General features: G+C 34.5%; 1 protein-coding gene across 3 annotated transcripts in view; it reads right to left on the bottom strand.

Moving 5' to 3' along the window:
* The window catches only part of NBEA (neurobeachin), a 607,091-nt gene that overhangs the window by 209,437 nt on the left and 374,876 nt on the right, over nucleotides 1–22,778 (bottom strand). For all 3 annotated transcript variants that reach the window (XM_068526405.1, XM_068526406.1, XM_068526407.1), the window contains exon 39: nucleotides 14,619–14,762. In XM_068526405.1, coding sequence (XP_068382506.1) covers nucleotides 14,619–14,762 — 144 coding nt within the window. The remainder of the gene's footprint in view (nucleotides 1–14,618; nucleotides 14,763–22,778) is intronic.

Genomic DNA, 22,778 nt, shown 5'->3' with positions numbered 1-22,778 from the left:
ACAGATAATACTTTATGTTAAAAAGAAACCCACAGAAACTAGTGCATTTTCTACAAAGACAACTTTATAGAAGAAAAAGCTTACAAAGCATATATACTCTAAGTAAAATATTACTGACTTATTTTCCAGCACAAAAATATACTAAAAACGGTGATAGTTTTTATGTTCATTGTGATAATTTGCTCTGCCTTTTGATGCACTAGGTGAGCCAGCTGAGATTTGTGTTTCTAGTTGTATCACATTCAGTTCAACATATGGAATCCATTTTTCACTCTCTGGACGAGTATTGACTCTTTTATAGCACTAGGATATCATTTAATGATCAAGAAGAGTAAGTTCCTACTAGACTGGATGAGTGAATAAAGCAGGGGAGATGACTTAAATCTACTGGACCAGGAGGACTAGGTCTTTCCACCTCTTGGTTGGACTGGTGCCTTGTCTTTACGTTCCCATGGTTTCCCCGGCACATCTTTATTGCAGCACTTATATCGAATATTGTGTGTTTAGAAGGCTGTTTCTCCCATTTGGCATAAGCTACTTGAAGACTGGGGCTTTATCTTCTGCATCTAACACAGGCTCTGTCACACAGTAAGCATCTGTGTTTATGGAATTGAATATAGAATATAGAAAACGATATACACCATTGTTGCATGTATATGTCATAGTAAAAAGGTCAATTAAAATAATAGATATACATCTTTTATATTTTTCTGGAATTGATTTCAAATCGTTCTTTAAGAATATGAAAAACATTGCATTTTATAGAAGAGATCAATTTAAAATATGCTGAAAACCAGTAAGAGTTATAATGTAATTGGTCAGTCCAGCTATATCACATGCATACTATTATTTTTTTAAATGACATAATTTTATAACTGCCATATTTTCCCCAGTGTGTAAGTTGTTTCCTCTTTGTAAATTAAATGCTTAGAGAGACATTTAACTCAGCATTCATTCATTCATGTAGTCAACAAAAATTATACACTGTTTTGTGCACTGAGAGAGAATGCAATAATGTATAAGACATGGATTTTACCCACAAAGAGCTTAAAATCCATAGTAAAGATAAGAAATATACAGGAATAAGCATAGCATAAGGGAGAAAGGGTTTAGCTAGGCATTGTTAAAGCACTTGACGTGTATGACTCTCATTTGTTCCTCATTATGTACCTAGGAGATAGGTACTGCTATGATCTCCATTTTACAGAGAGAAAATGAGACTGGGAGCTGAAGTAACTTAGGGAAGGTCACACAACTAGGAAATGGTAGAGACAGGATTCAAACCTGGTGATCTGACTCCAGGGTATTTACTGTTATGTATACTGCCTCCCACTGAGAGAAGGACAGAAAAGAAAATTCTACAGGCATTCACATGACTGTGATGATTTCCAGCCTTTGTGGGGGGTCAGGGTGAGGCAGTGAACTGAAGTGAGCTGTGACGGATGGGCAGGATTCAGACTGGTGCACATGCGGGGAAGAGTGTTGTGAAGCAGGAGAAGAGTTTGAACAAACAGATGCAGGATACAGACAGTAGGAAATAAGATGGGCCAGCGATTAGGAGGTGTAAAGGGGAGCAGTGTGAGATGGGACTGAAAAAACACACGTCGCCTCAAATGGCAGATTTTTTTAGGTCAAGGAACCAAAGATTAAAGCTCAGGTATTACAGCTTGGAGCAGTGGTGTCTGTCCTTTTTCGGGCTCACACATCTCTTAGAGAAGATGACTAAATATATGGCCCCTTCCTAGAAAAATTCACATATGAACATTCATCCATCCTGACCGCATAATAAATGAAGTATTCATATTTTGGAGAAAATGAAATTTGGTTATTTATCTTAATGTCTTCCTCTATCTAAAGATTTTTCTGCCTCTGCATTTATTGTCTCTTTTTCTCCAGAAAATGTAACTTTCCTCCTGTTCAAGTCAGTTTCTCTCTCCATCTGGCATTCGGCCCTACCCTCCTCCACTTTAGCTACTCTTTTATCTTGGTCTCCTCTCCTTTGTTAAGCTTCTGGACTTCAGTTTTCACCTCTTAGTTCCTCATTCCTATTCACTCCTTTTGGCTTCACCCTCATCCTCTACTTAGGCCAAGGTGTTAGGGACATACATATTAATTAATATGCTAAAAGTTTGGAAAAGTCCTTCCATCAATTAAAAAAACAAAACAAAAACACAATCTGTGTAACATTTTATTTTTAAGCCCAGAATTTTCCAAATACCTTTAACTATACTTTTTCTCATTAGCATATTTCAAAATAACTGTGTTCCAAGAAATACCAGTTTGAAAAATGACTGAGCCAGAGTTCCTTGACTTCTAAAGCATACTATAGACATAACTCATTTTATTGCACTTGGCAGAGACTGTGTTTTTTACAAATTGAAGGTTTGTGGCAACCCTGCATCCAGAAGCTCTATCAGCACCATTTTTCCAATAGCACTTGCACACTCCAAGTCTCTGTGTCACATTCTGGTAATTCTCATAATATTTCAAACTTTTTCATTATTATTATATTTTCTATGGTGATGTGTGATCAGTGATCATTGACATTAATACTGTAATTGTTTTGGGGCACCATGAACCCTACCCATATAAGGCTAAACTTAATTGGTAAATGTTGTGTTTGTTCTGACTGCTCCACTGACCATTCCATTCTCTTGTCTCTCTCTCTCCCTATTCCCTGAGACACAACAATATTGAAATTAGGCCAATTAATAACCCTACATTGGCCTGTAAGTATTCAAGTGAAAGGAAGAGTCACAGGTCTCTCACTTAAAATCAGAAGCTAGAAATGAGTAAGCTTAGTGAGGAAGGCAGGTCGAAAGCAGAGATAGGCCAAAAGCTAGGCCTCTTGTGCCAAAGAGTTAGCCAAGTTGTGAATGCAAAGGAAAAGTTCTTGAAGGAAATTAAAAGTGCTATTCCAATGAACGTATGAATGATAAGAAAGGGAAACAGCCTTATTGCTGACTGGAGAAAGTTTTAGTGGTCTGGATAGAAGATCAAACCAGCCACAGCATTCCCTTAATCCAAAACCTAATCCAGAGCAAGGCTCTGACTCTCTTCAATTCTATGAAGACTGAGAGAGGTGAGGAACCTGCAGAAGATAAGTCTGAAGCTAGCAGAGGCTGGTCCATGAGATTTAAGGAAAGAAGCCATCTCCATAATATAAAGGTGAAAGGTGAAGCAGCAAGTGCTGATGTAGAAGCTGCAGCAACTTATCCAGAAGATCTAGCCAAGATAATTCATGAAGGAGGCTACACTAAACAACAGATTTTCAACGTAGATGAAATGGTCTTCTATTGGAAGAAGATGCCATCCAGGACTTTCATAGCCAGAGAGAAGAAGTCAAGTCCTGGCTTCAAAGCTTTAAAGGACAGGCTGACTCTTTTGTTAGAGGCTAATGCAGTTGGTGACTTTAGGTTGAAGCCAAAGCTCATTTACCATTCTGAAAATCCTAGGGCCCTTAAGACTTATGCTGAATCTATTCTGCCTGTGCTCTATAAAATGCACTAACAAAGCCTGGATGACAGCACATCTGTTGACAACATGGTTTACTGAATATTTTAAGCCCACTGTTAAGACCTACTGCTCAGAAAAAAAGGTTCCTTTCAAATTATTACTGCTCATTGACAATGCACCTGGTCACCCAAGAGCTCTGATGGAGATTAATGTTGTTTTCATGCCTGCTAACATAATTTCCATTCTGCAGCCCATGGATCAAGGAGTCATTTTGACTTTCAAGTCTCATTACTTAAGAAATACATTTCAAAAGGCTATAGCTGCCATAAATAGTGATTCCTTTCATGAATTTGGGCAAAGTAAATGGAAAACCTTCTGGAAAGGATTCACCATTCTAGATGCCATTAAGAAGATTCGTGATTCATGGGAAGAGGTAAAAATGTCAACATTAACAGGTGTTTGGAAGAAGTTGATTTCAACCCTTATGGATGACTTTGAGGGGTTCAAGACTTCACTGGAGGAAGTAACTGCAGATGTGGTAGAAATAGCAAGAGAACTAGAATTAGAAGTGGAGCCGCAAGAGGTGACTGAATTGCTGCAATCTCATGATAAAACTTGAAGAGTTGAGGAGTTGCTTCACATAGATGAGCAAAGAAACTGGTTTCTTGAGATGGAATCTACTTCTGGTGAAGACGCTGTGAAGACTGCTGAAATGACAACAAAGGATTAAGAATAGTACATAAACTTAGTTGATAAAGCAGTGGTGGGGTTTGAGAGGACCTAGCCTAATTTTGAAAGCTGCTCTGTTGTGGGCAAACGTCATCAAACAGCACTGCACGCTACAGAGAAATCATTCGTGAAAGGAAGCATCAATCCCTGTGGCAAACTTCACTGTGGTCTTATTTCAAGAAACTGTCACAGCCACCCCACCTTCAGCACCCACCACCCTGATCGGTCAGCAGCCATCAACATCCGGGCAAGACCCTCCACCAGCAAAAAGATTATGACCTGCTGGAGGCTCAGATGACAGTTAGCATTTTTTTTTAACAATAAAGTATTTTTACATTAAGGTATGTACATTGTTTTAGACACAATGCTATTGCACGCTTAACAGACTACAATATGATATAAACATTAAACATAACTTTTCTATGCACTGGGAAAACAAAAAATTCATGTGCCTCGATTCATTGCAATGCTTGCTTTGTGGTGGTCTGGAACCGAACCTGCAATATCTCCAAGGTAAGCCTGTCTTCTCTCCTGTTCTCTTTCTGCCTGACTTCCTTCTCGGTATCCCTGAGGAGCTAGCTGTCCTTTGTTGGCCAATTAAACCTTGTTGTTCCACAGGGGATCTGACTTTGGGCTACTACTCTTCTGTTTTTATATTCTCACTTTCCTTGGGTGATCTCAGAGGTTTAAATTATGAGCTCCATGCCGAACTTGGTTCTCAAATTTCAAACCATTCTATACATTTGAAAAATTTGGATACCCAACAGACCAATCTGACCAGTCATCTTCATTCTTCTCTCCCCTAAAACCCTGCATCTTTACATTCCCAAACACATTTAACAGCTTCCACATCATTTCTTCTCCCGGGACAGATTCCCCTCGTTCTTACTCCTCACAGCTGGTCAATTATCATGGTCCTTCACATCTTACCTCCTAAGTGTTGTTAGAAGTTGCCCTCCTCTCCTCTTTCTTCCACCCCAATTTAGTTTAGGCTCTCATCACCTCTGATCTGGACAACAGCCTCCTGCCTCAAGTCTGGACATCCTAAAACCATAATCTGTACAGTGGCCTGAGTAATTTTTTAAAAAACATAAATTAGATCTTTTCATGCTTAAAAGTCGTTCATTGTCTCACTGTAGCCTTTAGGATAAAATACAGGTACCTCATGGTACAAAATGCCCCCCACCCCAGTAACCTTCAGAGATTTCTGCCTCATACTTCTACCCGAATAATTTAGACCTACTGTAGTTTCACAGAGAAGGTGGTAGTTTAGCATACTATGTTTACATGTCATCTGTAACAACTCCAAATCTTTCTAAATCTTTTACTTATGATTAACTAAAAGGAACACCCATTCAGAATCCACATGGCGGCGGTCAAGGGCCCTGTTTTGTGTTATCGTGGCTTCCTTTGTAGATGTAGGATTTTTTTTTTTTCTTTTCATTATCTGTCCTTCCTCTACACTGTAAACTCCTTGAAAGCAGGAACTTTAATCATATGTGTCTTTTTGCTTCAAGCATCCAGCATAATGTCTGGCACACAGTAGATATTCAATATTTTATATTTGTTTTGTTTGGATAACCACATCCAACCTGAGTCAAGTTGGGATCTGGCAACAGAGAATAAGGACCCAACAGGTCCTTCCAGCTCTTTTCTTTATTGTGTGTGATGAATTTTGACATTTTCTATTTGAATCTTTTCTTTTCATTTTATTTCATTTACAAATAATGCTGGTAATAGTCCAAGTAATTGATTTGCTAACAAACACACCAATGGGTTATAATTCAGGATTTTAAAAAAAAACCAAAACAAAACACTGATGTAGTAGAATGAACAAGGGCTTTTGGAGAAAGAAAAGTGGGCTCACTTCTTGGCTCATGTATTGATATTTGTTATGTGATCATAAATAAATACCCCAATGTTTGACCCTAAGTCTCCACATCCTAGAATGAAGTATAATACCTAATTCATAGAGTTGTAAAGCTATCTGCCAGCATCATTTGCCCATCCACACTTACTCTTTACTACTTTAAACTAGCTTATTCCACCCCCCCCACCCCGAAAACTTGCTGGTAAATGAAGACTTATCCACACAACCCAATCTTAGATGCAAGATTTATTTTTAAAGGAAGTTTTCTGTGATATTTGGTTCTTAACATTCCTGTTTTAGATACAAATTGAACTGAAATAGCACTACAACTGTATTTAGCTGTTTCATCTGTTAGTGACTTAAAATGAAGGAAAAATTAAACAGAACTTTGAGGAAAAAACACATAAAACATTACTATCTGTCATCTTCTGATCAATAAAACTGCCTAAACATTTTATCTGGAAAGAAGATATTTAACAATATTTAGCCAGCAAACTGAGGCTGACTTTCTCTTCTTATTTGCTGATAAAAAGTTCTAGATTTATATTTATCGGACTGATGATTGATCTGATGGAGCAGATTCTACTGGAATAACTACTTATAAATGGATTTCCATGTAAAACTTGTCCTTAGTGCTGACTGTTTATGTTGAGGTACCTTTGCAGGCTGTTGCTCTGGCTCCATAGCGCTAAGTCATCAAAACAAAATAATTAAATAAATAAAATATTTTCAGTATGCAGACTAATTTGTCCTTTTGTATGGCACTGCTCTAAATGTAGTGGCAAAGTCAGTTTTTTACCTATTTGTGAATTAGTGCCAAAGTCTTTCAGAGGGAGGGCAGAGCACTCAGAAGTGAGGCAGTGATGAAACCTCACCTCTTCCTCGTCTCCAAGTTGCTAACGCCCACAGTTCGGCATTAGGAAAACAGTTTTGTTATCTCACACTTTTTTTCCTCCAAGTGTGACAAACATGGTGACCCATATGTTTTCAACAGGTGAATAATATCCTCATCATATCCTCTTTAAAAAACACGACATTTGAAATATTAGCTGCCTACATATAGGAGAGAGATGGTCTATTGATAAGTGAGTTGAATTGTTCATTGCCACTACTTTCCAGGTTGGTAGTAAGTATAACTATAAATCTGTAGAGGGATTACTTTGTGGGAAACTCTCCATACAGAGAAAGCAGTAAAAAATAAAAACCGGTTTCAACTAGAACACTGTATTAGAAAGAATAGACCTCATCACTGTGGTTTGTGAAAGATTTGCAGCATAACAAAGAATGGCTTATTCTTAAAATAAAAAAAAGATGTAAGAACTTATATGTGAGCTGAATCATGGTTGATGTCTAACAAACATAGTTGAATTATGTCCTTTTATTATATTTTAAATTTACAAAGTGTGGTTAGTGGGATGTTGTTACAGTTAAAAGTACCTTAAAAGTGTTTTTATAGACTACAGAATCCATGGTTGGAGAGGACATACATTTTTGGAGATACAGAAAGATGGATACAGTAAAATATTTGCAGACTCTAAAATGGCCTTGTAGACATTGTAAAAATAATGAAGAAAGGCTAAGAAGGCTAGATATTCAAGGTGAAGCTTTTATTGATTTTCACAACTTTTCAGCTGAATTAAAAAATTAACTTAGAAGTTTAAGTATTTTAAGTAGCTTTTGTTAAGAAATGGGCATGTGTTAATGTTGTCTCTAAGAGCTTTGCGAATTCTCTGTTTGAAGCTGAACATGAGCCCTTTGGGTATACTATTTATGACTGCAAAGCAACTTCCTAATTCAAAGAGAGAGAAAAAAGACTTATAAAGACTCATAAGGCTTTTTCAACATCAAATAGCTTTTACTAAACAACATTTTGATGAGTTAAGTGTGAGTGAGTCAGGGACATATGGATTAAATTTCCCTTAAAACACATTTGGGTTTAAAAATTAAGGGGAAAATCCTGAGCAAAATGCATTTCAGAGAATCCAGAATGTTTAAAAGATATTTTCCCCTAAATACAAATATCAGGTTGATTCCAGTCTAGTTAGACTTTGTAATGAAAACATCTTAAGTATAAATGTTAAGGAATTTTTTAAAAATTCTAGTTTTGTCAGGAAAAGAATCTTCATTAATTATATTAGAATTGGACTGTGGGGAACAGTTAGGCCTGACTCAAGCAGACATGATCTGAGTCAGAGTTTATCTGCATCTATGAAACAACTGACCTTGCTCTCATCTATAGTATTTACATTCTTATTCCATTAAACAATTATAGTAAATTCTTTCTGTGCTTTTGGCTTATATTCCTTTTTCTTCTTTAAATAACACATTTCCCTGAAAAACTCTTAGTTTTTAGAATTCTGTTGTTCCTTTCATTTTATTATTATAATTTTCTAGACTCTTGAGTTCTTCCTTCTTGTATGCCCTAATATTTTGCTTTTATCTTCCTTTCTTATTAGCTCAGTTTTTAGGTAACATTCACTCCTTAAATAAACAACTTTGCCTCTGGTAGATGAACATTTCAAGTTAGAACATTTCAAGGCCTAAATTATCTATCTGATCATCTTAATTGTCTATTTTCACTTATTAGGGTAGGCATATTCTATACCATAATTCCTGGTTATTTGAGTTGCTGAGTAGGGGTAGCAGAGCTGATTCTCCTGCTGACTTTTTTTTCCTATCAGTCTCCGAACCCCAGAGTTCTACATAGTCACTAAGTATTCAAAAACTGTTACTGAGTAAGTAAATGAGTACGTGAAATGCAGTCAAATAGAGATTTAGGGAGGTAGGAATGGTCAACCTTAAAAAAATTCTAAGTAAATAAGCACAGGGGGCCAAATGTACAGTGATAGATGGTAATTAGAATTGTGAAGGTGATCACTTTGTATTTATAGAGATGTTGAACTATAATGTTGTATGCCTGAAACTTTCATAATTTAAAAAAATTCTAAGCAAGTTTCCTCCTCCGTCCCTATCATTTGATACCTGCTTTTAGTTTGAATTGGTAGAACAGAGATTGTACGAAATGCAAAGAATTTGACTGGTTAACAATAAGAAAAACAGTCTGAACAGGTACTGCCCTCTAAACATCAGTGAAAGTGCATGGGAACTGTGATGAGCTTCAAAGGTGAGTCACGTGGGGAAAGTGATTGTCATTTAGGAGAACCTCCCATTGACTACATTCTATTTCTCTTAGTAGACCTCCTTTATTTCTATATTTTTCTCATTCTTAAATTCACATAACGCATTTCTTCTAAGTTTCAGATTCTTGACTTTGGTTAGAGTATGTATGCGCGTGTGTGTGTGTGTGCGTGTGCGTGTGCGTGTGTGTGTGTAAAGGATTGTAAATCTACCATTTTGAAAACACCCCCCACAAAAATTCCAACCATTACACTCTAACAATTCTTCCCCATGTTGCTAGTTCCCTATACTAATTATTCTTTTTAAAATATTCAAAATAACATTATAGTCCATTGGTTATAGGACATTTTTTCCATGTGATAGAGAGAGTTATTATTTTTTTGATTAAGAGTCACAGTAGTATCTTGATGTTAAAAATGGGGACCTTAAGAGACATTTAGTTAAAATGACATAATTAGTAGAAATTGGGATAGAACCAAGATTAGCTTAACTTTAGATGTTCATACCCTGGAAAAGACAAGTAATGAGCTGAGTCATTATTTGAATGATTTAATTAGTATGAACATATGATCTGATAATTCAAGCTCCCAAATACTTAATTTCAAGAGCTCAAAAGTTTTATTTTGTCTCTTGGTTTTGGTATAAATTAACTAGATAATTATCTCAGCTCTCCAGTTTACCTATAATGAACTTTTTTCAAGGGGAACATTTTAAGGGCAAGTAATGTTGTTAGATTTCTTCATGGTTCAAAGGTACATGGGATATAGTTGATAGCCTTAAGGAATTTACACTCTAAAAGGAGGGAGAAAACATATAGAACAGCATCTACAAAACAAGACTTTATGTAATAAGTGTCTTAAGATTAATATAATCAAAATTTGGGGGGCAGTTACAATAAAAAAGATAGATAATAACCATCATTGGGAAGAATGTGGAGAAACTGGACCCTCCCACACTGCTGATGGGAATTAAAATAATGAAGCCACTTTGGAAAACAGCCTAGCAGTTCCCCAAAAAGTTAAAAATAGAGTAATTATTTGACCCAGCAATTCCATGCCTAGGCATATACTCAAGAGAAATAAAAACTTAATGTTCACATAAAATGTTGTAAATAAAAGTTCATAGCAGCATTGTTAGTTACAACAGCCAAAAAGTGGAAACGAACCAAATGTCCATCAACATTTGAATGGATAAATGACAAAGAATGGATAAACAAAATGTGGTACATTCACACAATGGAATATTATTCGCCATAAAAAAGACATACATGTTACAACATGGATGAACCTTGAAAACATCATGCTAACTAAAAGAAGCCAGTCACAAAAGACTGCATATTATATGATTCCACTGATATGAAATGTCCAGAATAGGCAAATCTATGGAGACAGAAAGTAGATTAGTGGTCCTCTAGGGCTGTGGAGGAAGGATGGGAAAGTTGGGGGGAATAGCCAAAGAATATGAGATTTCTTTTTGAGGTGATGAAATGTGCTAAAATTGTGGCAATGGTTGCATAACTGTGAATATACAAAAATCATTAAAATCATTGTGCACTTTAAATGGGTCAATTGTATGGTATGTGAATTGTATCTCAATAAAGTTGTTGCCAAAAAATGTTATGGGGTGATAAGATTGGCTAGTGAATATTTCACAAAGTATTTTATTTAAATAGGTATAAAAAAGGGTAGAGATATTGATAGGAGGAGATAAGGGAGGGTGTAGATTAGAGATGTGTGAAGGATATTTCAGGTAAAAAGAGAAGTTTGGACATTGGTGGTGTGGGCTTGTAGAAAATCGTTTAAGTTATTTGACATTAAATACATGGGTGGATTGTTGGTAATAACAGCTTACATATACATAAACAAAACATTTTTAACAACTTACAGAACTGATAAAGCATGAAGGACCATCATCATTAACTCAGAATTCTCTAAATTAGCAAAATTACTAACATTTGGAAGTAACAATAAAGGAATCCGTATGAATTCTAATTCTATTATGTAAAATATTTCTATTGTTACCCGCATATATGACAGAACTACTACTCTAAAAGAAATGAAATACATTCTATTAGTGGGAGACAAGCCTTTCTATCAATTAAATTAAACCATTCACTTGTCAATTCACACAAATTTGAGTTAATTTTAAATTTTAGTTACTCAATAATTACTTGAAGAAATAACCTGCCAAGCTAAATTTCAAATTAAAATAAATAATTGAGATTTTAGATTAAAATCAGTTGAATTACACAAATTAATTTCAATGTTTTAAGTAAACAATATAATTAGTAAGTTGAAATTTTTAATTACATATGAAATCTTAGGTGCTAATTCACTTTGGTCAATCACTACAAACTAAAAAAGCAATTAAAATAAATTAAGTTAGGTGTTATTAATGTAATAACTGATTGGCATAGTTCTATATTATAATCATATTAGTCATTTGCAACAATACATAATAAATTGAGTAATTAATAGTCACACATAGTTAACTTGCCTCTTGAGATGAACAGCTTGGGAAGAAAGGGAACTAAAAGTGAAACAGAAAATTGTATGACATTTAAAACTGTAGAACTTTGTGGACATTGTATCTTTATTAAAACTAGAAAATTCCAAAGAAAATGGAGAAAACCTGAGAAAGGGTCAATGTTTAAATACAATTGTGCTGAAAATACCCTGTCAGATTTTTTTAACTTACTAGATGATTTTGGGGAACACATATATAAAACTAAAATGAATTATTATGCTTATTCATAAACTTCTAAGTATACTGGAGCCAGTGTAAAAATTGAGTTATCAACTGAGGATCTTGTTTTTACATCATTTTAAGAGTCTTTAAGTATATACACATATTTATGTAAAGACACTATTTGGTGTATTTTAGTTTGTGCCATATACTACATATTTTTAAGGAAATACATTATTTTATATACTTGTTAACCTTATGCAAGTTACTTAAATTTGTCTTGGCCTCTATATCCTCATTTGTAAAATTAAGGTAATAATAATAGTATCTACCTCTCAGGATTGTTGTGACTATTAAATAGGTTATTGCACATGAAACCCTTCAAACACTGCCTGATTCCTAGCAAGACATGCTGCCTATACTTCTTCCTCTTTTTTTTTCTTTTTATAAACAGAAACTGATCCTAAAAAGACATTATTATTTAGCAAATGTTGACTTCTGAGACAGAGATAACAATTATTTGGATAAGCATTTGTTAGAGCAACAAAAAAAGTCACGTATTTATGTGGTTTAAAACTTACAGCTGATTTTTTTAAAACCTAAGAACACTGGTTTATAATTAACTTCCAAAATTATTTTTATGTGACATTGTCACTATCATGGCAGTCCAGATTAGTAAGTAGGCTTCAGCATTTACAGAATGAATCTGTTAGACACCTATATATTATGCAGGCTATTTCTGTGACTGTTACTTCTCCCTTCACAAAATATCCATCCCCTACTTCTTTTCTACTGCATTCAAAGTTCAGGGTCACATTTGTGCACTGCTGATTTAAACATGAACACTGTAGACTAAGCAGAAGATCAATATTTTAGGACAGTTTATAAGATTTTTCAGACACGAGGATTCCACAGAAAGAGTGTGAGTTAGGACTTGGTGGATAGGGAAAAGAGCAAATTGCTCAAAGAAAAATCTGTTTAAAAGACAGAAGTTGTAGGAGTATTGATAGAGACAGTTGGTTAAGATACGATTTTTAAACAATTTATTTCAAGCCTACTTTCATTGCTCTTTACATATTTTAACTTAATGTTATTTTGAAAATTTTGTTTATAAGCATAAATTAATATTAATAATTACTCAAGCTACCATTAAAAGAGAGAAATATAAAGGAGTCATTAATCATTACCAGATTTTGCTTCTGGTATTAGTGGGCAGATCTTATCATAATAAACTTCAAGGTACTAGCCAAATTTGTATCAACTAATTACCTATAGTGGGAACTAAAGACCAGAGATGCTAAACTAAACTGTATAATTACTGAACATATCACATATCTGTGAGGATATGTGAATGAGGAAAGGCAACACATTATCTCAAAAGGTCAGAAATCGTGTTTGTGAATTTTCTCTAGTTCGTTAGGATCAAGAATAAGACCAGAAAACGAGAAAACAATCTGTGGCAAAAAGAAATAATGGACTTCATTTGCTCAAATTGCCAAATGGCCTCAGATAAAAATCTCTGAACTACTAAAAAACCCCACAAAAACAACAATACTAAAACTTGAACATTTCCTCAGGAATTCAAGGCAAACGTTTGTACATAGACTTAAGATTCATTTTAAATAGGAAAAATCGTTTTCATGATACAGAATTGCTAATAACATAGGCATATCCAGGAGCTGGTGTTAGAATAACCTTATTAAACATTTTCTAGAAGAGGAAGAATAACGTTCCTCTCCAGTTTACAATTAACAATAACATCTTCTCTTTGGTAAAATGAGAGATTTCTAACTGGCAGAAATATTGTTGGAGACTTTCCTAAAGCATGCCAGGTAATTTTCAGCTCAGTTCTGGAAACAGGAGTGCTATTTTGTAAACATAATGATGAATGTAAGTTCACTTCTCTATTGTCATCTGCCACTCCAATGTTGTATGGGGTGAAAATATAGAATAGAGGTAAGATTCAACCACTTTTGAGACTCTAAAACAGGAGTTTTTAGCCTGAGATCTAGGATATGATTCCACAGACTGGTTTCCAGGGGTCAGTGAACCCTCTGATACTGTGTACAAGATTGTCTGTGTACCTTTATGAAACAATCTGCTTTCATCAGATTCTCCAAAGTGGTTTAAAAACCAAAAACGGTTATATGCCAACACTAAGGTATATATAGCCCATTGGGCCATTGTAGATGCTGCTCTGAATTGACCTTAGACGAGCACCAGGACAAAGTGAAAACTGAGGCTGGGCAGGTGAAAGTATGTCTCCTGGTAGTGGGGATTAGCAGTGTGGGGAGAGAGAAAAAAAACAGGGATGGGGAGGGACATGCCCAAGAGTGACAGCAGGAAGGAAATGGCTATTTCAATGGTCACCTGCCCGAAGTGGCTATTTTTCACAGCTGTTAACATGTTAGTCATATGTGAAGTCTACCATCCCGTTCCCCCCGCCAGCCCCCCAATTATTCAGGCAGTTAGATGGGAACAGTTTATGCTATCCATTACTTCTCCTATATTAAAAGTTGCTCTTCACTACACAGAAAGTAGATGCTATTCACTTATCGTTAGTTTGATATGTATTTTCCTCTTTTCAATACTAGAAATGAGATAAATTATTAACGTTCACATGATTGAGCATTGCTGCAACCACTGGCACTAGCTTATTCATCAGGAGACAGATTTTAAATTCAATAACTTTGTGTGCATTTATTACTTACAACAAATAAAAAAATATTTAAAAATTTACCTGCAAGATTGTCGATTTCCTTCTCTTGGAGCAGACTGACTGCATCGTCATCTCCTTCCAGCATAAGCTCCGTCTCTGCATTCTGATTCACTATTGCTTGACTTCGGAATGTTTTCTTAGACTTTACTACATCTTCTTCAGTGCCTAATCACAACCAAAACATAATAATTTAGGTCATTGTGATTTACTTTCTTATAAATCCATTACTTTCTTATAAATATATGCTGCATTTACATACTACTTTCAATTATAGAAGATTTTTACCTTCTTTATCTTGTTTGGTCTAAATAACTCCACGAGAAAGGCAAGGGGTGTAATCACCTACTCTTATGTTGCAGATGAGGAAACAGGCTGAGAAAGCTACATGCCTTGTTGGGGAACCTAGGACTTGGGACTCTAAGATCACTGCACTTTCTACCAAAAATCTGACTTCACCACAAACTTGGTTTTATCCATAAAATTAAACACTTTTACACAATTATACTTTGGTGTGAATTAGATAATCAACTGATCAGATCATTTTTTAAAGTAGATAAGTATGAAGAAAACAAGAAAGCATTCACATCTGAAGGGAGAAATGGTTGTTACTGGGAAACTACAGAAAGGCAGAGTAAGGAATGATGTAGACATATAATGTACTTCAAAACAGCTATTTCCTTAGCAATGGATGAAATAAATAATGGCTTTCTAAAGTGATATCCTTATTTTGATATAAAAAATAGTACAAAAGGCCAAAATTCAAACGCACAAAAAATAACTCAGAAAAATTGAAATATAGCAAGAGTTGACCTAGTATTAACTTGTTAATCAAGGCGCAGGTTAGAAATTACAACACATTTAAATCTCTCATGGATTTGACTGCTTAACAAATATTTCAATATTTGCATTCAAACATCTGCTTTGGCAGGTGCCATTGAATCTAAAATTATCTGAGCTACAAGTAAATTATATGTATACAGCTAAGAAATACCTTTATTTCATGTCACTTGAAGTTGGAATTGAACCTGGAAGAAAATGGTGTAATTTACTGTGTTCTAGCGTTAGTATTAGGATATAGGCTTCAAGGAGCAGCATTAACTAGAAAAACACCTTCACATTTCATTTGGTATAGTGGATATATTCCTGAATATGGGAGCTTAATAAATCACTGCTACACAGTATTTTTGTATCATAGTTTTAGGGGATGTTATGGTATTGTGTACACATGCAATTACTCTGCAAATCTTGTCATGCCTTTGGCCAAAATCCTCTCCAGTGAACAATGAATACTTCCGGTCAATTCTCCTAGGACCAGTACAGGACTTCCCACAGTCCCTTACTGCCTGTGGATATTTGCTCAACCATTTTCTTGGACGTGCATCTAGCTGTGGTAAAACTTGCATTGTAAACCAGACTGTTCGCTTCTTTCTTTGCAGCTTTCACATTTCTTTTTGTTAGTGACTCAGAGCCAATTCTGTTTGCTAAAACATTAACAAATTGATGCAAAGGTAGCCCAGAGAGGAGTAAAAAACACATGTTGAGGAACACAGCATGTCATGACAGCACTGTAGAGTGTCACTGGCTGAGAGGTACCGTCTGTCATCCTAGCTCTTACTGGACAATAGCATCTAGAGAGCACGGTTTAAATATAGCTTAACAATATAAAGTAATACATTGTTAAATATATCTTTCAATAAATACTTCAGAGACATACAGATCAATGCTACATGGAAGGTGAGGGGAATTAAATGGCTTATATGTGTAGTCTTCTTTCACTGGCCCACAGATGATTCTTATTTCTGGAATAAAAGCTTGAGGATTGATTACTGAATGCTCCAGAACCTTATCTTAATTTCATTTGGATTCTTGGTGATATAAAGCCAGCACAACAGTAATCTTCTGGGGACAGCTATCTTTATACGTTGTTTGCTTCTTGGGTAGTAACTTAATTTGAGAAACTCGGAGCTTGCATCATCTGAGAACAAAGAGGCAAATCCAGTGATTAATAACCAAGAAATCTCTCTTGAGGTCTTTATAGCCATATTTCTACTAGACATCTTCAGCTGGATATTCCTAGTTCCACGTTTCCCTAACTGAACGGATTATCTTTTGCTTCTTCACCTCCTCCTATTTTGATCTACCCACTTAATTAAGCCACAGACACAGGATTCATCCTGTAAGGTGATGGACTCGACCCATCTCAAGCCATCATCATTCTAGTTTAGAAGGCCTTAATAGCGCCCTTATTCACACCACCCTCCATACTTTTGTCAGAGTATTATTATTAAACACTAATAAGTTGAGAATATTTTCCTGCTTAATATTGTGTGTTAACTCCTCCCAATCAACAACACTCAGTGCAAGGCTTCTACTCTAGGATACAAATCTAAACCCCTTAGCATGACTGATTAAGGCCTTTTACGCTCTCATTACCAGTTTTGTCTTAGTTTTTCTTACTCCCCCATGAACAATGCTGGACCATTTACAGCTTCCAAAATATGTCATGTTTCTCAGACCTCTTAACCTGTGCTAAAAGTATTCCCTCAATATGGTATGTCCCTTCCTTCCTCCTTTGTTCGGCTAATTCTTACTCAACCTTCAAAACTCACCTCCTTCAGGTGCCTTTCCTAACCAATCCATACTTTCACAGTCTACACAGAACTCAACTACACTGAGTGGCTGCTATCTGTTATGTGTATGTCTTCTCCACTGGGCTATAGCCTCATTCTGCAGCCTCAGTGCCTGGTACCCAGCAGGTGTGCCATGAACACTTGCTGAACTGAAGTTCAAGTCTACCCACCCAGAGTTCCCCACTCTGATTTCTTAAGGCAGGTTTGTGTGCACTCTCCCACATGCTGTTTTTTCTGGCCGTGCAGCGCGGCATGTGGGATCTTAGTCCCCAACCAGGGATTGAACCTGTGCCCCCTGCATTGGAAGTGCGGAGTCGTAACCACTGGACCGCCAGGGAAGTCCCATCCCTTATGCTTCGTAAATCCTGCTACTAGAGTAGTTATATGTATTATAATCGTTTGTGTGCTTGTTATCTCCACACAGCCTGGAAGCTCCTTCCTTGATGGCTAGAAACATCCTTCTGTCTTTGTAATCCCAGTTATTAGCACGCTGCCTGGGACACAGCAAGTCCTCATAAATACTGAATAAATGAATAACCTGAGACATAAAAGTTACCTCTGGATATCTCTTAACCTGAAGATTCCAGGATATCTCAGAGATTCTTGGTGAATTGCCTTCAGTTTGAGCGCTTATTGAAGAATCTATGAATTCACATGAAAGGGAACTTGGTTCTTTACATGAAATAGTCAATAAAGCCCTTTATGCATGAGTCAGCTTAATAAAGCAAGTTTTTCCTTGTATCACAACTGTGTGCATTCTGCTTTGTCTTTTTAAAAAAAGGCTTTACATTACCCTTGTGTTATTAAAAATATAAAATAAAATTAAAATCTTCCAATAAAGAAAATTTAGTCAAAGGAATGTGAGCTCTCAAATGTATATTATATTTGAGAAATGTATATTCAATTTTACCCCCTCTAGTTTTAAAGCAGTAAAACAATTATGTCTTCAAAAGATATGTAGTAAACTAATCCCTACCAACACACCGAACTTATCGTCCCTGTTGAAGTGTTATCAGTTTGCAGCTCAGTAAACTTCCTGATTTTTATGATACTGCACCAAACATTTATCTAAATGAAAGTGTATGAGATCCAAAGGTGCTTTTCAATCACAATATCCTTTATGAATTAGACTTTCATTTATCAAAATTACAGGCAAAAAGAGGTAAGGTCTCAAAGGGCTGTCTCATTACAAGGTTTATAAACACTGTCCTTAGAAAGAATTGGTTTAACACCCAGCAAATCAAAATCTGATTGGGAAGAGAATTTATCTGAGATCATCTATCTTCAGAAGACATGTTGGACTGAGTGCACTTCTTGGCCTCTTTAGCCATTCATCAGGAAATTAACAAGCGAGTACCACAAATCACCAGAATGCCTTAGCTTTGAAAATGTGAATTATATGTTAAACTGGATAGGCTAGACATATACCTTTATTTTCTAAGAAAACATTAAAATGCCATAAAATTTGAAAGGTTTCAGAATAAAAAATTCCACCAAATTATAGATTAATGAAGCCAAATCCAAAAATTACACTTAAGTTATTTTCCACATCATGTTACAAATAACAAATACAGGAAAACATCCTATACACATTAGATTTCTTAGTAAGTAAATACGCTTAAAGCTCTGTATGTGAAAATGTCATCTAATATAGAATACTGCATTACATGAACCTAAATGAAGCTCCTCTTTTGTAATATTTCTCTTAATAATAAGGATCCACGTGAAGCAAAGTATATTTTAAAAGTGAAGTAACAAGAAAACTATGTTTCTGTTTTTAGTACTGTTATTATACTCGAGCATTATTACTACTATAATAATAATTATTATTATTAATTATCATTTAAAAATTATATTGTTATTTTAAACAAGGATAAGTTAAAATATAGAAGTGATAAATTGGAGACATTAACTTATCTTGATAATATTCAGAGAATATGTCTAACTGGAAAGTCTGGGCAATTAAGGCAAAGAAATTTCATTTGCCCATCATGTATTTTTCTATTGATACACATAAACAGTTAATGTAAAGAAAAATACTATAAAGTAGTTTATTTCTGTTTAAGGAATTATTCTATAGTCAACTCTAAAACATCTATACCAATAAGGAAAAAAGTAATTTATAATAATAGGGAAACAATAAATCATGTCTGTGTGGTTAATGCACAAAGAGAAAAGATATAAACCCATAACAAGCCAATTTTAGTGTAGCATTGGCTTCTTACCAGTTTTATATTATAGTTATCATTTATTTTCCATTGAGTATGGAAATATGGCTTTAATTTTCATTTATTAAAATGATACATGAACATACATGTGTATCTACCTACCTATCTACTTATCTACCTATATTATGTATATCTACTCTGTAAGAACACATTTTCCATGTTATTTGATCTGTACAATTTAAGTACATGGTTGTACGACTCACAAGCTGGCCCCTGCTTATTTAATCTCACTAATTTACCGATTTGACCTCTTCACACTTTATATTCCCCAAGAGCTGAATGCTTTTGTTCCCAAACATGCCACACTGTTTCAAACCTTTAAGTCTGATGTGTAATTTCTTTTACATGGAATTCTATTACCTGCTCTGTCATTCAGAATTCAGTTTAGTTGATTATTCTCTTCGCTGTATAAATTTTGTATCTTATAAGTCAAAATATATTATTTTTTGATACTTTTCTGAAGTCTTTTATTTAGGTATTCTCGTATTAGATTTTAATTTTCAGTGTATCGAGTGTCAAAAAAAGTGGCAATCAATAAATATTTGTTGAGTGAGCACATGAAAATACAAACATAATTTGCATATTAATCATTTTATATGTACAGTACTTAAGAAAAGTTACTTCTCTCTTTATGTCCTTTACAGTTTCCTCATAAATGAGTAAGGTGGACCGTGTGATTTGCAATTCTTACTTTATTTTTCCTGCAAACATCCATTAAAAACATATTTTAAAAATATATCCAGACCAATCTCCTAACCTCAGTTTCCTAGCCCGTTGAAAGAGAACCAAGTATTTTTTAACTGAACTCTCACAGGATTATTGCAATGTTGCAATGAGACAATGGATACTGAAATACTGTGAAATGTGTGAATATTATTTACATAATAAGCTCTCAAAATGTTTGTTAAAATGTTGATAAAATAGACTAACAAGAGTATTAAAAGTTTACTAAGTACATAATTTAAAAATGAACAAGAATACAACCAATGCGTTATTGCTTACAATAATGTTGCCTAAGATTTATATAAAGGGGGAAAAAAGCAGGCTGATGTGAGGATTTAAAAACTCAAATAAGATAACGGATGCGTCTAAGGTCTTATTAGCACAATACCTAGTCAATAATGAGTATTCAACAAATAATGGTTTCCTTTCCTTCAATTGGGATTAATCTTCTTCCCTCCACCATGCTGTTGTAACACTGTTTATATTCATTACAAGGCAATATGAGCCTTCAACACCTCCCCTAGATCGGATAATTTCTGAAGACAGCAAGGATAGCGTGTAGGCAGGTACCATGAAGAGTTTGTAAAGCTGAATGGAGTGTAAATAGCTTACATTAAAAACTGATTTTCCCTCAATAACCATATTATTCATTTAAAGATATTATTAAATAAAATTACATAAGCATCAATATATTTGACATGCATTTTTGGCTTTGTATATAGGCATCTTAAGAATATAAGTGTTCTTAATATCTTGGATAAGGAAAAAAACTGCTTTCTCAACAAAGTTGATATCGTAATTTGTTTTAGAGAATTATATAGATGAGCCATTTAATACATACTTTTCTTCTATCATTGGAAGGAAATGGGAAGAATGGAAATTTAGCCTCATTTTAATTTTATCTAAATATAATATCAGGAAATTCTAATGTTTCTAAACATCTTGAAATCAGTTTAAGATGGCAGTCTTTTTTGGAGGAGAAATTCTTTTCAATATACACCATTTCACAACATTTTTAGCTTGGGAAATGTGTTTTGACAAAAATCTCCCCTTACGTAAGTAAGAGAAAATGCTGCAATTCATTTTCAAACCTAAATACTTCTTTTAGGAGTATTAATGACACATAAATACTTCGGGAAATTTTAAGTAGACATTACTTTTTCTCATTAAAGCTGAAATCAGAGCAACAAATATCTTTACAGAACAGCGCTTTTAGTAACTACAATGATATTATTTAATTTCCACTAAAAGGAAAAGATTTTAAGATAAATACTCCCAACTAATTACATTAGATATGGTGATATGATCTTATGCAATAATATGTATGAATCAATCTATTACTGAGAATTTTACAATTTTGAACATTTTAAACAAGATGAAAGAATGGTTTTTGTTGTATTGAGAAACCTAACACTCAAAAATGTTTTATGCCAATCTTAATGTGAGATAAAAGCAGTAGTATATACATAGAACAAACTTCACTGTAACAATCATTTACTGAAAAGTATTTTTCTTTGTAAGTAATTTAAATTCAAAATTAAATTTTGCCTTTGACTCTTTTACACAGACATAGTATTTCCTTTCTTAAGAAACGTAAATGATGATGACATAAAAGGAAAGACCTGCTGAAGGTCAGGACTGAAAAAAAAAATCATCTTCTGTATAGAACAGGATTAAAGAAAAAACAGTCTTTGCAATAGAAAAATCCTAATGGTAAAGACTGTTAGTGATATTGAATAAAAACACTATTGGAAAGAATGACTGGAAAACTCAGGTACCTTTTTTTCTCTTTTATATTTGATGTTGAGTCAGGAGCCTCACTTTATCAATACAAAATCTTTTTATGAAAGCAAGTATTTCTATAAAAGAAATAGACTGTTTCTATTCAAATAAACAATTTCTATTTGTTGTTTCAAACACACTTTAAGTAAAAACCTGAATCGTCATTGACTAAATTTAATTAATACAGATAAAAAATCTGGACAGTTTACACATCAAATGCTTCCTGTCTTAGTTGTGGGTATTTTAGTCTGAATGCATTGGATTTAACCATGGTTCTCACTTCAATTCATTTCTGTTGACAGAGAATATATTTTGTAATTCAAAATAGATATTATCTATATCACCATAAAACTACCAAGATACAAGCTTCAAATTTATAATGAATTTGATTCAGAAATGGTAATGCTTACCTGAATCAATAATTGATATTACTATTTATGGTCCATTTTAATACATCGTTATATCACATAAAATTAGAGTACAGCATGAGTAACTTGTACAGACTTTTGATTGTTTTAAACTAGACATAAACATTACATCTGCAGGTAGGCTGTTTTCTGAAAAGCTTGAAGAACTTATTTCAACGGCAGAGTAAATATCCAGAATTAGCAATATGGACATTAATTAAGATGGAATGTTCACAGATTATTATTCTAAGTGGTAAGTTCTTATTCACATTAGTTATGCTTGTAAACGACTTACTGGACTATAAGAAATAAAAGAAAATGGCTACCTAACATCAACAGTTATTGCTCTGCGGAAAAGGACATCAAGGACACTTGCAAGTAAAAGAATTGGATCAATATTAACGTGATTTT

This window comes from Eschrichtius robustus, chromosome 18 (assembly GCF_028021215.1).
Source record: "Eschrichtius robustus isolate mEscRob2 chromosome 18, mEscRob2.pri, whole genome shotgun sequence".
NCBI lineage: Eukaryota > Metazoa > Chordata > Mammalia > Artiodactyla > Eschrichtiidae > Eschrichtius > Eschrichtius robustus.
The sequence above is the reverse complement of the archived record's forward strand: the minus strand, read 5'-3'. Positions and strand labels throughout refer to the sequence as shown.